Source organism: Protopterus annectens, chromosome 7.part0 (genome assembly GCF_019279795.1).
Source record: "Protopterus annectens isolate FY-2018-M chromosome 7.part0, PAN1.0, whole genome shotgun sequence".
Lineage (NCBI taxonomy): Eukaryota > Metazoa > Chordata > Ceratodontiformes > Protopteridae > Protopterus > Protopterus annectens.
The window spans coordinates 1,688,475,777-1,688,489,303 of record NC_056739.1 but is presented as its reverse complement, the minus strand read 5'-3'; the positions used below and the strand labels follow the sequence as shown (position 1 = coordinate 1,688,489,303).

General features: G+C 45.1%; 1 protein-coding gene across 1 annotated transcript in view; it reads left to right on the top strand.

Annotated features, from left to right (window-relative positions):
• Positions 1-13,527, top strand: part of TICRR (TOPBP1 interacting checkpoint and replication regulator) — a 3,405,639-nt gene that overhangs the window by 2,644,941 nt on the left and 747,171 nt on the right. Inside the window, exon 18 of the mRNA XM_044078205.1 lies at positions 11,773-11,863. Coding sequence (XP_043934140.1) covers positions 11,773-11,863 — 91 coding nt within the window. The remainder of the gene's footprint in view (positions 1-11,772; positions 11,864-13,527) is intronic.

The window sequence follows — 13,527 nt, the reverse complement described above, 5'->3', positions numbered from 1 at the left end:
CGACGTCAGAGCAGCTGGGGTATAAAAGCATCAGCCGACACCATCTTCTTCAGTCTTTCTTGCCACGCGGTGCCCGAAGCAGAAGCAGTTCGCAAGTGCCAGTCGGCCAGCTCCTGTGTTTTCAGATCCGAAGTCATCAAAAAGCTAAGTACCCCGTTGGGGAACCTTTTCTTGCCTCAGCCGATGTCAGATAAAACTGCAAAAGTTAATAATTGCTTGTCTTGTGGTAAACAAATACCTCATAAGGACTTCCATTCTTACTGCCTTCCCTGCCTCTGCCCAGACCATGACGTCTCGGCCTGTGCTTGCTTCAATAAGCGCACACTTAGGCGCCGGGCAGAATTTGCTGAAGACTTTTTTGGGGAAAATTACTCCTATATCATGCCGTCGGAACAACCGACAGCACATATTCCCAAAAAACGGAAGGACCGGGACAGACATTAGCGGCCCACAACTTCCACCGACACCACGCTAAAGCCTACCGTGAGTGCATCGGTCTCTTCGGAGGCGGTAATTCTACCGCTCCAGGCCGACAACACCGCTTTACCGCACACTTCGGTCCTGGAGGCTACCCCGGTGCTGGTTGTTGATTTTCCTCCTGAAACCGAAGCCCAAGATTTGCCTGACACCATACCGGTGGACAAGGTTACACCAGCACGTGGGGCAGCTAGGCCTCCTGTGTCTATGTCTATCAAGGCCTACACACGTGCTAAGGCTGCCAGCCAGGCTAAGTCTCATCCTCCTAAATCTTTTTCACAGGATCCCACTTCTGATAAACAGATCATGACTTTAGCTGCAGATCTAATTTCTTTAATCAGGGGCTCTCAGGCTCATCCAGACAGAGGTTCTCAGCCGCCTTCAAGCAAAAGGCCTAGGGTTGAGCAGGCAGATACCCTTTCCTCAGATGAAGCCTCTGGTGAGTCAGGCCTTTCAGATTCCCAGGAAGAATCCTTCCCGGCCTACGAGGATTCTGATGCTGATGAATCCATTCCCTCTGCCTCTCCTCCTGAGGATATTTCTTTAGGGGAAATTCTACATTCCATGAGAGAGCATTTTTCAGTGGCAGGGCCAGGATTTCTCCGACTCCAGGAAAAGGCTTCGGACCTTCCTTAAGTTACCCCAGCACAGGCATTTAGCTATACCCCCAGTGTTAGATGTATTGGATGATGTGTTCTCAGACTCCAGTACTTCTCCTGATTCTCTCCCTCCTGCTCCTGTCAAGCCAGACAGATATTACAGGGTTCCTGAAACTCATAAACATCTCTTTAAGGCCCACTCTGTTGATCTAGAAACTATTTCTCAGGGGCCCAAAGGAGTGGCCACTTCCACGGCCAAAAATCCTTTGCCCGCAGACAGGGAATCTAGGTCCCTGGAGAGGTGGGGTAAAAAAGTTTATACCTCATCCACTCTTGCCATGAGGGCACTTAACTGTCTTTTTCATATGTTTCAGTATCAGGATTTCTTGATGGATGATTTGCAGAAAAAGTTAGCCTCTCCTGAGCCTTTAGATAGAAAGGCCTTGCAGGATTTGGTTCATAATACTCAGCAGGTTAGCAATCATTTTCTTCAGTGTGGTTATGATGCATTGGAAGCTTCATGTAGGGCAGCTATGACAGGGGCCGTCATACGTAGACATGCTTGGTTGAAAGAACAGACATTACCAGATCATGGTGAAGTAAAGCTTCTGGATGCACCTCTGGAAAAAGACAAGCTATTTGGTGCTAATGCACAGGGTGTGTTGAAATCAATTGAGGAAAAGGCTAAATCAGTACAAACAGTCAAAGATTTCCTCCAGGTTCAGCCACCAAGGTTCAGTAGGAATTGGCCTTCGAAGATTTGGTCCTTTCCAGACACTGACAAGTTCCAAAGGGGAAAAAACAGGCGTGCTCGAGGTAGAGGGCAATACTGAGGCTCCTACAGGGGCCGCCAATGGCAACCAACTAATCAGAGAAGTGGCGCAGGGACTTCTACTGCTCCGCAGGGACAATCACAATGACTTGACTTTGACACATGACCAAGGCTCAAAGAGAAGCACCGTTAGGCGGAAAATTATCTTTATTTTCAAAAAATTGGCACGTTTTTACAAAGGACAAATGGATTTTGGACATAATAGACGAAGGTTACAGGTTCCACTTCCATACCTTACCAACAAGACAAGGCATGCCAAACCTGCCACAAAATCAAAGGGCAGAGGCACTCATACAAGTTTCAAAGCTACTACAAATCAAAGCAATAGAAAAGGTTCCTCCTCAGGAACAAGGCCAGGGATTCTACTCAAGACTGTTCCTTGTTCCAAGAAAAGCAATGGAGACCTATACTGGACTTGTCCGCTCTAAACACTTTTCTCATTGTGCCAAAATTCAAAATGCTGACGTTACAGCAACTTCTTCCCATGCTGGGCAAGGGGTCTTGGCTGGTTACTCTGGACCTCAAGGAGGCATACCTGCATGTCCCAATCAGACACAGCTGCAGAAGATACCTCAGATTTCTTGCAGGGTCAGAGCATTATCAATTCTCAGCATTGCCTTTTGGCTTATCTACTGCGCCCAGAGTATTCACGAAATGCCTGGCATCAGTAATTGCACATTGCAGACTTCAGGGGATACAAATATATCCTTACCTGGACGACTGCCTTATACAAGCGGACAGCAAGCAAGCCTTGATAAGACACTTGGACTATGTCATTCACTTACTACAGGCTTTGGGATACACAGTCAACATTCAAAAATCAAGACTACTGCCATCCCAACAAATAATTTTTCTAGGAGCCAAACTGGACACAAACTCACAAATGACTTTCCTCACAGAAGAAAAACAAGAACAATTACCAGATTACTTCAAAAGCCTAGCAAAGCACACCCAGATGACTGCAAGGAAAATCCTGCAGGCCCTGGGTTTCATGGCATCTTGCATTCTTCTTATTCCACTGGCAAGACTACACATGAGAAAACTACAATGGTACCTAAAATGTTTATGGTCTCAACACAGCCACAACTTGGAAGCAATTATTCCACTCATTCCATGTGTACAAAATGAATTTTTGTGGTGGGCACAAGCAAGCCAGCTAAACAAAGGCATGTCTTTCAACAAACCTCAATCAAGCCAAACCATTACAACAGATGCCTCAGATCATGGATGGGGGGCGCACATGGAGGGCAGATGCATTCAAGGGCAATGGGCACCCCGAGAATTGCATCTGCACATCAATCAAAGAGATGTTGGCAGTGATTCATGCAATCGAGGCCTTCGGAAAATTTCTTCAGCAAGGTCATCTGCTAATAAAGACAGACAAACACCACTGTTATGTGGTACATAAACAAGCAGGGAGGCACCCATTCTTACCCCCTCTGCAGACTAACAATGACTCTTTGGGAAAAGTCCCTGAAACTGAACATACAGTTGCAATCCCAGTTTGTCCCAGGCAAGGACAATGTTCTGGCGGACAGTCTAAGCAGAAACATTATGGACCCGCACGAATGGATGTTGCATCCAGACATTTTTTCACAAATAACTCATGCATGGGGAAGGCCGGACATAGATCTATTTGCCTCACACCTCAATCATCATCTGAAGAAGTTCTGCTCAAGGACACACCATCCTCAAGCCTGGAGAATGGATGCTCTCTCCTTCAGCTGGAATTCTCTAACAATCTGTACATTTCCACCTCTACCATTAATGACCAAGGTGTTACTGAAGATCAAAGCAGAACCACCGAAAGGCATTTTGATAGCTCCAGACTGGCCAAGACAGCACTGGTATCCATTACTAAGGAGCATAACTCGCACCAAGCCGTGGCTCCTGCCTCAATGGCCTCTGCTTATAACTCAGCACAATTACAGGACTGTTCATCCCAACCTGCAAACATTGCAACTGACAGCTTGGAGGGTTCCATGACTTCTCCCCATATCTCTCTCTCCAAAAAAGTTCAAGAGATCTTACTGGAAGCACGCAGGCCTTCCACCAGAAAAACTTATTCAGCGAAATGGAAGAGATTCAACATCTGGAATGCCAGCAAGGGTCAGGATGCATCAGTAATGAGCATCCCACAGATACTAGAATACTTGGCAGAAATGCTTCACAATGGCCTTTCATATCTTTCCATAAAAATACACGCTTCAGCAGTTTCAGCAAAATACAACTGTGATCCACCTGTGTTTTCACATCCTTTGCTAAGACAGTTTCTAAGAGGGATAAAGAATATTAAACCTCCAAGAAAACCACCAGTGCCTGCATGGGACCTCAACTTCGTCTTGGAAAAATTAACTCTTCCTCCTTTTGAGCCAGCAGCATCTTCAGAATTGCAATTTCTCTCCTGGAAAACGGTTTTCCTGTTGGCAATTACTTCAGCAAGAAGAGTTTCGGAGATACAGGCCCTCATGGCAGTACCTCCATTTCTCATTTTCCATCAGGACAGAGTCTCTTTAAGAACCAATCCTTCATTCATGCCAAAAGTGATATCCAGGGTTTCTCTAAATCAAGCAATTCACCTGCCTACTTTCTTTCCCAATCCTCAAAATAAAGGAGAAAAGCTTCTGCACACTTTGGACATACACAGGTAATTGCGCTACTACTTGGACAGAACAAAGGCCAACAGAAAGTCTGACCAGCTATTTGTAGCTTACGCTGCTGGAGTACAAGGAAAGGCAATTTCCAAACAAACAATTTCAAAATGGATTGGAAACTGCATCAGATTCTGCTACTCTTTCCATGGAAAAGGTGTGCCAGCCAATATCAGGCCTCACTCCACCAGAGCGACAGCCACCTCCACAGCTTTTCTAAGAGGGGTGGCTACAAATGACATTCTAGAAGCTGCTACATGGAGTTCCGTGCATACATTTTCCAAACATTACAACCTGCCTTTATATTCCAGATCCCAAGCAGGCTTTGCTTCTGCAGTCCTGCAGGGCATTTTAGCTACACCATCCTTATCTTAGATCCTACCACCCCCAGCTTGGCTATGGTATTCAACCCATGTGTCAGGACTGCAGTTGCATTCTTGAAGGACATAGTACAGTTTTGTACCTACCATAAATGTAGATGTCCGATAGATATGCAACTGCAGTCAGGTTTTCCCTCCCTCCTACCCCTCTGTAATTCTCTTTTTTAGGGTCCACTCCCCCCTTTTCATATTAGCTGGGGATATCTGTTATGGTGTATCTGTTTACTACTGTTTTGCATGTCTGGAATTTTTATCCATTCACTAAATTTAGCCTTCCTTGGAGGGCACCTGGCATCTGGGGCAAGAAACACTGAAGAAGATGGCGTCGGCTGATGCTTTTATACCCCAGCTGCTCTGACGTCGGGGAAGAGGCGACATCAGCCGACACCAGACCCAGACTTTGGAATCCGGCCGACCGAAGGGCTGCCTGAGGCAGGACAACCCATATGTCAGGACTGCAGTTGCATATCTATCGGACATCTACATTTATGGTAGGTACAAAACTGTACTTTCCTGACTCACACCAATTTCTATACAAAAGCCATGCTGCTGACCCAGAAACTATCTCACAGGGCCCCAAGGGAGTTAAGGCCTCCATTGCTAAAATCCGTTACCTTCCGAGAGAGACTCCAGATCCTTAGAAAGGTGGGGAAAAAAGGTTTATACCTCGGCTACCTTATCCATGAGGACCTTAAACTGTCAGTTTCATATGCTAAAATACCAACAGTTTTTGTTATCACAATTGAAAAGTAAAATGTCACAACCTGAACAACCAGACTTGAAGGAGTTCCAGGATTTGATGCATAGTGCAGAACAAGTGGGTAAGCATACCTTACAATGTGGTTTTGATGCTCTAGAGGCCTCATGTAGAGCTGCTGTTACAGGATCAGTCATACGTAGGCATGCCTGGCTCAAGGAACAAGCCTTGCCTGATCATGTCAAAGCTAAATTACTAGACGCCTCTCTTCAAAAGGATGTATTATTTGGTGCTAATGCTGAGGAGGTGTTAAGGAAAATGGAGGAAAAGGCTAAATCAATGCAAACTGTGAAAGAATTTCTACAGGTACAACCCCCACGTTTTAGTAGAAATTGGCCTTCCAAAAACTGGTCCTTTCCTGCCACGGACAGACCCCAAAGAGGCAGATACAGGCGCCCGAGGGGCAGAGGACAATCCCAAGGATCATTTAGAGGCAGACAATGGAAAGCTCCTACACAAAGAGATAACTCGCAATCTTTCAGAAAGCAAACCCAATGACTTTCCCCTTTGCATGCCAACCAAGTCTCAAATGGCAGCCCCCTTAGGAGGAAAGCTGGCATTATTTTCAAAAAATTGGCATGTCACAAAGGACAAATGGATCCCTGGACATTATAAACAGAGGCTACAAATTCCATTTTCACACCCTTCCAAAAATGAGAGGCATGCCAAACCTGCCACACAATCAAAGGGCAGAGGCACAAAGGCAAATTACATATCTCATAAACATGAAAGCTATTCAAGAGATACCTACGCACGAACAAGGACAAGGTTTTTATTCCAGGCTATTTCTGGTGCCAAGGAAGGGAAAAGATTGGAGACCTATTTTGGACCTATCCATCCTAAACACATTTCTACTCGTACCAAAATTCAAGATGCTCACTCTACAGCAACTTCTTCCCATGCTGGGCAAGGAGTCTTGGCTGGTAGCATTGGACCTCAAGGAGGCATACCTGCATGTCACAATCAGACAAAATTGCAGAAGGTACCTCAGGTTTCTTGCAGGTTCAACCCATTATCAATTCTCTGCATTGCCCTTTGGCTTATCTACTGCGCCCAGAGTATTCACGAAATGCCTGGCATCAGTAATTGCCTACTGCAGACTTCAAGGGATACAAATATACCCCTGTTTGGACGACTGCTTGATCCAAGCGGACAGCAAGCACATTCTTCTGAAACATCTGGCTTATGTAATAATGTTGTTGAACTCTCTGGGATACACAGTCAACAAAAAGAAATCAAGGCTAATACCCTCTCGGAAGATAATTTTCCTGGGTGCCAATTTGGACACAAACACCCAGATGGCCTACCTCACGCCAGAGAAGCAGGGGCAACTAATTCAGTACTTCAGAACACTAGCAAATTGCACCAGGCTGACTGCAAGGAAAATCCTGCAGGCTCTGGGATTCATGGCATCTTGCATCTTACTAATCCCATGTGCAAAGCTGCATATGAGGAAACTACAATGGTACCTGAAAAACATATGGTCTCAACACAGCCACAGTTTGGAAACAATGCCACCACTAATTCCATGTCTGCAAAAGGAATTTCTGTGGTGGGCTCAAGCATGTCAAACAAACACAGGTCTTCCATTCAGCAAGCCTCAAGCAAATCAAGTCATCACAACAGATGCCTCGGACTACGCCTGGGGGGCGCACATGACAGACCGGTGCATTCAGGGCAAATGGTCCCAAAAAGAAAAGCACCTTCACATCAATCAAAAAGAAATGCTAGCAGTAATAAATGCCATTATAGCTTTCAAGGACCTTCTACAACCAGGTCAACTATTGATAAGAACGGACAACACCACAGTTATGTGGTACATAAACAGGGAGGAACGCATTCTTACCCCCTATGCAGACTGGCCATGTCACTTTGGAACATGGCTCTGGACTTACAAATGGGACTACAAGCACAGTACTTGCCAGGCAAGGAAAACACGCTGGCAGACAACCTAAGCAGGAATATGACAGATCCACACGAATGGAAATTGCATCCAAAAGTTTTTACAGAAATAATCCAAGAATGGGGAAGGCCAGACATAGATCTCTTTGCCTCCCACAAAAATCATCAATTGACAAAATTCTGCTCAAGAATCTTCCATCCAAAGGCCTGGAGAGTGGACGCTCTCTCTTTCAGTTGGACATCAATGACAGTTTATGCCTTCCCACCTCTTCCTCTGCTGCCCAAAGTTCTATTGAAAACCAGAGCAGACAGACCAAAGATGATTCTTATTGCTCCGAACTGGCCAAGGCAACACTGGTACCCACTCCTGAGGAGCCTGACGCATTCGCCACCATGGACCCTGCCTCTAATGCCTCTTCTTCTGACTCAGCACAGCTTCAAAACTCTTCACAGTCAGCTAAAAACACTCAATCTAGCCACATGGAAGATTCCTTAGCATCACAACAGGCACTACTCTCCAAGTAGGTGCAGGATGTCATTTTGGAGGCCAGAAGGCCATCAACTAGAAAAGCTTACTGCGCAAAATGGAAACGTTTTTGTGTCTGGAATGAGAAAAAGGGCCAGGACCCTGGAAAACTGAATTTACCTCAAATACTACTATATTTGGCTGAACTGCTAAGCAGTGGACTTTCTTTCTCCTCCATCAAAATTCATGCCTCAGCCATTTCTGCAGAATACAACACTGATCCACCTTTATTCTCTCACCCTCTCTTAAGACAGTTCCTCAGAGGGGCTAAGAATTTAAGACCTCCAACGAAACAACCAATACCTGCTTGGGATCTTAATTTCATTCTGGAAAAACTGACCTTGCCTCCCTTTGAGCCAGCTGCCTCATCAGATTTTCAATATTTGTCCTGGAAAACAGCTTTCCTTCTGGCTATCACCTCAGCTCGTAGAGTTTCAGAACTACAGGCTCTCATGGCTGTCCAGCCTTTTATCATCTTCCATCAGGACAGAGTTTCCTTACGAACCAACCCGTCCTTTATGCCTAAAGTGGTATCCAGGGTACCTTTAAATCAGGCCATACATTTACCTACCTTTTATCCTAATCCTCAAAACAAAGGGGAGAGATTACTACATTCCTTGGACATCCACAGACAACTGCGTTATTATTTGGACAGAACAAAGCCTTTCAGAAAATCAGAACAGCTCTTTGTGACCTATGCGGTAGGAGCTCAAGGAAAGCCAATTTCCAAACAGACAATCTCAAAATGGATAGCCCACTGCATACGCTTTTGCTTTTCCTTTCATGGCAAAACTGTACCTACAGACATTAGAACTCATTCCACCAGGGCCACAGCCACCTCTGCAACCTTCCTCAGGGGAGTTCCTACCAAGGATATTTTGGAAGCAGCCACTTGGAGTTCTGTGCATACCTTCTCCAAGCTATACAACCTACCATTATACTCCAAATCTAGAGCAGGCTTTGCCACTGCTGTCTTGCAGGGCATTTTGGCTCCTCCTAGTTCCACCTAGTGCCTACCACCCCTTTCTTAGCTTTGGGATTCTACCCATCTGTTATGACTGCAGCTGTATGCACGATGAACATAGTACAGTTTTGTACCTACCATAAATGTAGATGTTCGAGTGCTAATACAGCTGCAGTCCAGGTTTCCCTCCCTCCTTCCCCTCTTGGGACAGGCCTATAGGCTAACACATCCTCATAGAACCTGATTGGGGTATTCATTTATGATGTATTTGCTTGCAACTACTGTATTTTGATTATATTGCACTGCATTATTACACAAATTTATGTATTGCCTTCCTTCTGGGGGCACCTGACATCTGGGGCAAGAAAAACTGAAGAAAATGGCGTCGGCTGGTTCCTTTATACCCCTGTCGCACTGACGTCCGGGAAGAAGCGACGACAACCGACGCCAGACCTAGACTTTGGAATTCGGCCGACCGAGGACCCGCCTGACGGCAGAAGAACCCATCTGTTATGACTGCAGCTGTATTAGCACTCGAACATCTACATTTATGGTAGGTACAAAACTGTACTTTCTCTGCTTGCACGACATGCCCCACCCCCACTTGAATAGGGAAAAAAAATGCATTCTTCTACGTTTAACATTTGTAAGTAAAAATTAGTGGTGGTGAAAACTGGAAAAAAAAGAGGATAATGGTTAGGGTGATGAGGAGTAGCAAATAGAATGGTCACAAAGTAAAGAAAGCTGAAGAATGAGTCCGTAAGGATAAACACTAGTATGGGGAAGGGAGGGTCAGGCAATATTATAAGAGGAGGAGGAGTCTGAAGGTTCTGCAAAACATCACAAGTGAATAAATAAGAAGATTCTAAGTTCATATCACACACAATGTCAGAGATAGCCAGGGCCCGATCAGTAGCAAGGATGTGATACACTACTTTATGTAGAGACTTAAAGCAGTATATGCAAGTACATCTAGTAGTACTTAATGAGGCTTTTCATCCACCATGCAGACAGTAAAAAAAAAAAAAAGCAAGTTTGGAGCTGCAATGCTTGTTACATGGCTTGGAAACACATTTGGTGGACCATTTATTTGTCAGTAGTTATTTTTGAATGGAGAACAGGGCACAGCTGTACAATAGAGAAATTGCAAATTATGTTGTCTGTCTGAGGCTGTGGAGTTAGTTGATACTGCATACATTACTTATATTTAGAGGGTGGGCAGTGTTGCTTAACACAAGGGTCAGATAATCTATGGGTAAATGATATGGTGCCTCAGAATGAAATCAGGTTTAGGAGGGGATGCCTTTCAAGGCACATGGATAGATTGCATCATGTCACTGTCATAATTAATACAATCTAGCAGTAAAGACAAAGGGGGAGGCTGACTTTATACCATATACCACCTTCATGTGCATTATTTTATGGTTTCTGCAACTCTGCTGTGCAGATGTCCTTGAATCACATTTGCATTTTCTGTACGTTAGCCATGTACACTGAGTGCAATGTCAGTGAATTCTGTGTAGTCATATTATTAAAATAGCAGTAGATTGAAGAGCAAGAGCTTTTGTTGGGTCTTTAGACTGAGTTTTAGTCCAGAATGATTTCATCAGAAGTAGTGTTCAAATTACTTTTGCAAAATGTAGAGAAAGGTAATGTTTTCAATTAAGTATTAGTTTGTTCAACAAAGTTTCATAAATTAGCTGCATTTTGCAGTATCTGTAGTTATTATCTTTATTCTCTGCAATTTATAAGCCATTTTCAGCATTTTGTCAACATATTATTCAGCTATCAACTCGGACTTGGAAGAAACACCTTGTTTTGTGATACAGAAGACAGTTTAACCCAGTCACCACCATCCCCCATCATGATATTTTTGAAAACATTTTTTGTGTGTTTATTTTGATATATTGACCCTTTTAAATGTTAATCCTATGTTTGGTAATATATATGTAAATTGTGTTATTTGTAGATTAACTGGATGATGTCAGCATTTTTTAAAATAGGTTTGGTCAGGTCTTTATGTTGAGTCACTTTTATTTGTGAAGTACATGCAGTGTCATCGGCTGAACAGGTAGCATAGTGGCCTTTGGTGCCGGAAGATCAAAAGACTAAGTTCTGTTCCCAACTTGGGTGACAGGTTTATTTTTCCATTACTGACATTGTAATGCAGCATAAGGAGAAATCTGCACTCCTGAATGTGCTGTCTTTCAGATTGGACATTAAAATGAGGTCACACATTTACCTGATTGTTAGTAGCGCAGGAGTATGTAAAAGATCCCATGGCCCTTAATGAAAAGAGATGGGGAACTTCCCCCAGTGTTCTGGCCATATCTTCCATAGTATGTGTAAATATCACCTTAGGTTTCCCCTGAAAGAAGACCACTACAGCTGAGGTATGTTAATATCCTATGAAGCAACTTGAACTTTTATGCATTTTTCCTTAATTATATACTCATCCCATAACTAGTTAATATTTTTGTAGCTGCTCTTCACTGTTCTCTTGGGCTTGATGCCCTGCAGTGTTACAAGAAGTGGCTTGTGATGTTTAGGTGAATATTTTTAGCAGGATTGAAGGGGACTGATGGATTGTTTATACTTTGTTACTGTCTTGTGTTTCAGAAGTCACAGTTAAGTGGCAAGAAAATAACCAACTTCAACATGTTCTCTTGTTTTGTTAGTTTCAGATCACCGCAAGCTGTTGACAAAGAAAGTAGCTGAGACACCGCTGCATAAACAGACGTCTAACAGATTGCTTCACAAACAGATAAAGGGAAGGTAAGTACTTTCCAGTCCAACTTGACATGCTTCTTCACAACAAGGTGATTGTATGTCTTTTAATGTGATGTTGTCAGTCTCGCCTTTATTCTTACTTGTGTGTCGGATCCAATGTGTCAGATCTGACTCTGCCAATATTCCAGCTCGAGGCCTTCAGCAAAGCTCGTGGGCTACATTTTTACCCATAATCCCTCTCCCTGATTACCTCTGATCTCATTTGCCGCACAGAGAAGAGGTTCAGTCAGTCATAACACTAGGCTAATTACAAGATCTGAAGTAGTTACTTCATTTGTTCTGCAACCTGTGGGTATTGGATCCAACCTTGGATCCGAGCCGTCAGCTTCACAAGCTAAAAGATCCGAGCTCCTAGCTCCTCCCCCTACCCACAACCCCCTGCTGCCTACTGTATTACCCCAGATCGAGTTTGCCGTGGTTGAAGACAGCTACTTGTGAAGAGCTCCTTAAGATTGGTGAGGTCGTTTCAGCTTTTTCTCCTTGAGAAAATTTCTTTAAGTTAAATTTAAGCTTGTTAGTGTTAATTTCCCTTTAGAAATAGAGTGTTGGCCCCCTTTCTGTAGTTTTTTCATGGTCGTTAGCATTTTTCTTCCCCTCCCCCTTAGTGTTTGGGTGTGTGTGTGCTTTGTGTAATGGCGGAAGGGCCCAAAGCCATTTTTTCCAAGTGCACTGAGTGTGGCCATAAGCTTTCCCCAGCTGATGGCCACACTCAGTGTGTCTTGTGCCTGGGAGTGGCCCATTTATCAACGGCTTGCCAAATCTGTGCAGTGTTTAATCCTCGGGCAATTAGGGACAGGAAGAACAAGCTGATCCTGGCAGGCCTACTTCCCCAGGGTTCTGCTTTTTCTTCCTCCCCTTCGAAGGCTCAGGCTACTATCGTAGCCCCGGCACCTTCAGCTCCACCCGCTCTGCCTAGGACTCAAACCCCCCCTGCTTTGCTGAGTTCGGGGGACTCTAGTGCTTCTTTCTCCCAGGAAAAAAGGCACAAGGAGAAAGATAAGCACAGGTCTCACAAAAGGCGGGCTGAGGCTCACCCCTCAGCCCCCCTCCCCTTCGAAAGTTACCAGCTCTCCCTCGAAGGTCCCCGGATCCTCCCCCTCTCGGCTCCGTTCGCCTTGTTTCTCGCCGGAGTACCGATCTCCTTCGAGGTTGTCGAGGCGGCCCTCCCAGCCCGCCTCGACTTCTAGGTCAACCAGGAGCCTTACCGACGTGGACATGGTTCGGATGATGCGTCGATTCCTGCAGACCCAAATGCAGATGGGGGTGCTCTTGCCTCCCCCCCCCCCTCAGGGGGGGGAGCACAGCCCCTCTCTTAGCTCCGATCACTCCTTCTCCGACCCGGTTTAGGGTTTTGGCGTCATTGGATCCGAGCCCTTTCGGAGCCGGGGTTTCGTCGGCGCCGATAGCTCCGTTATCTTCGACGCCGACTTTGCCTTCGAGCGTGTCGAATCCTAGCTCTCGGGGCCGAGCATCGGATCCGTGGGAATTGGTGTATCTCTGGCGCTGTGTAGGTCGGAGCACACCTCTCTCTCGGATCCGACTGCTTCGGCTCCGACTCCGATCCCTGCTTTGGAGCCGAGGAGACTACTTTCGGATCCTGGGGAAAGTAGTTCTCCTTCGGCTTTTGAGGTAGTGGAGAGGGTTCTGTC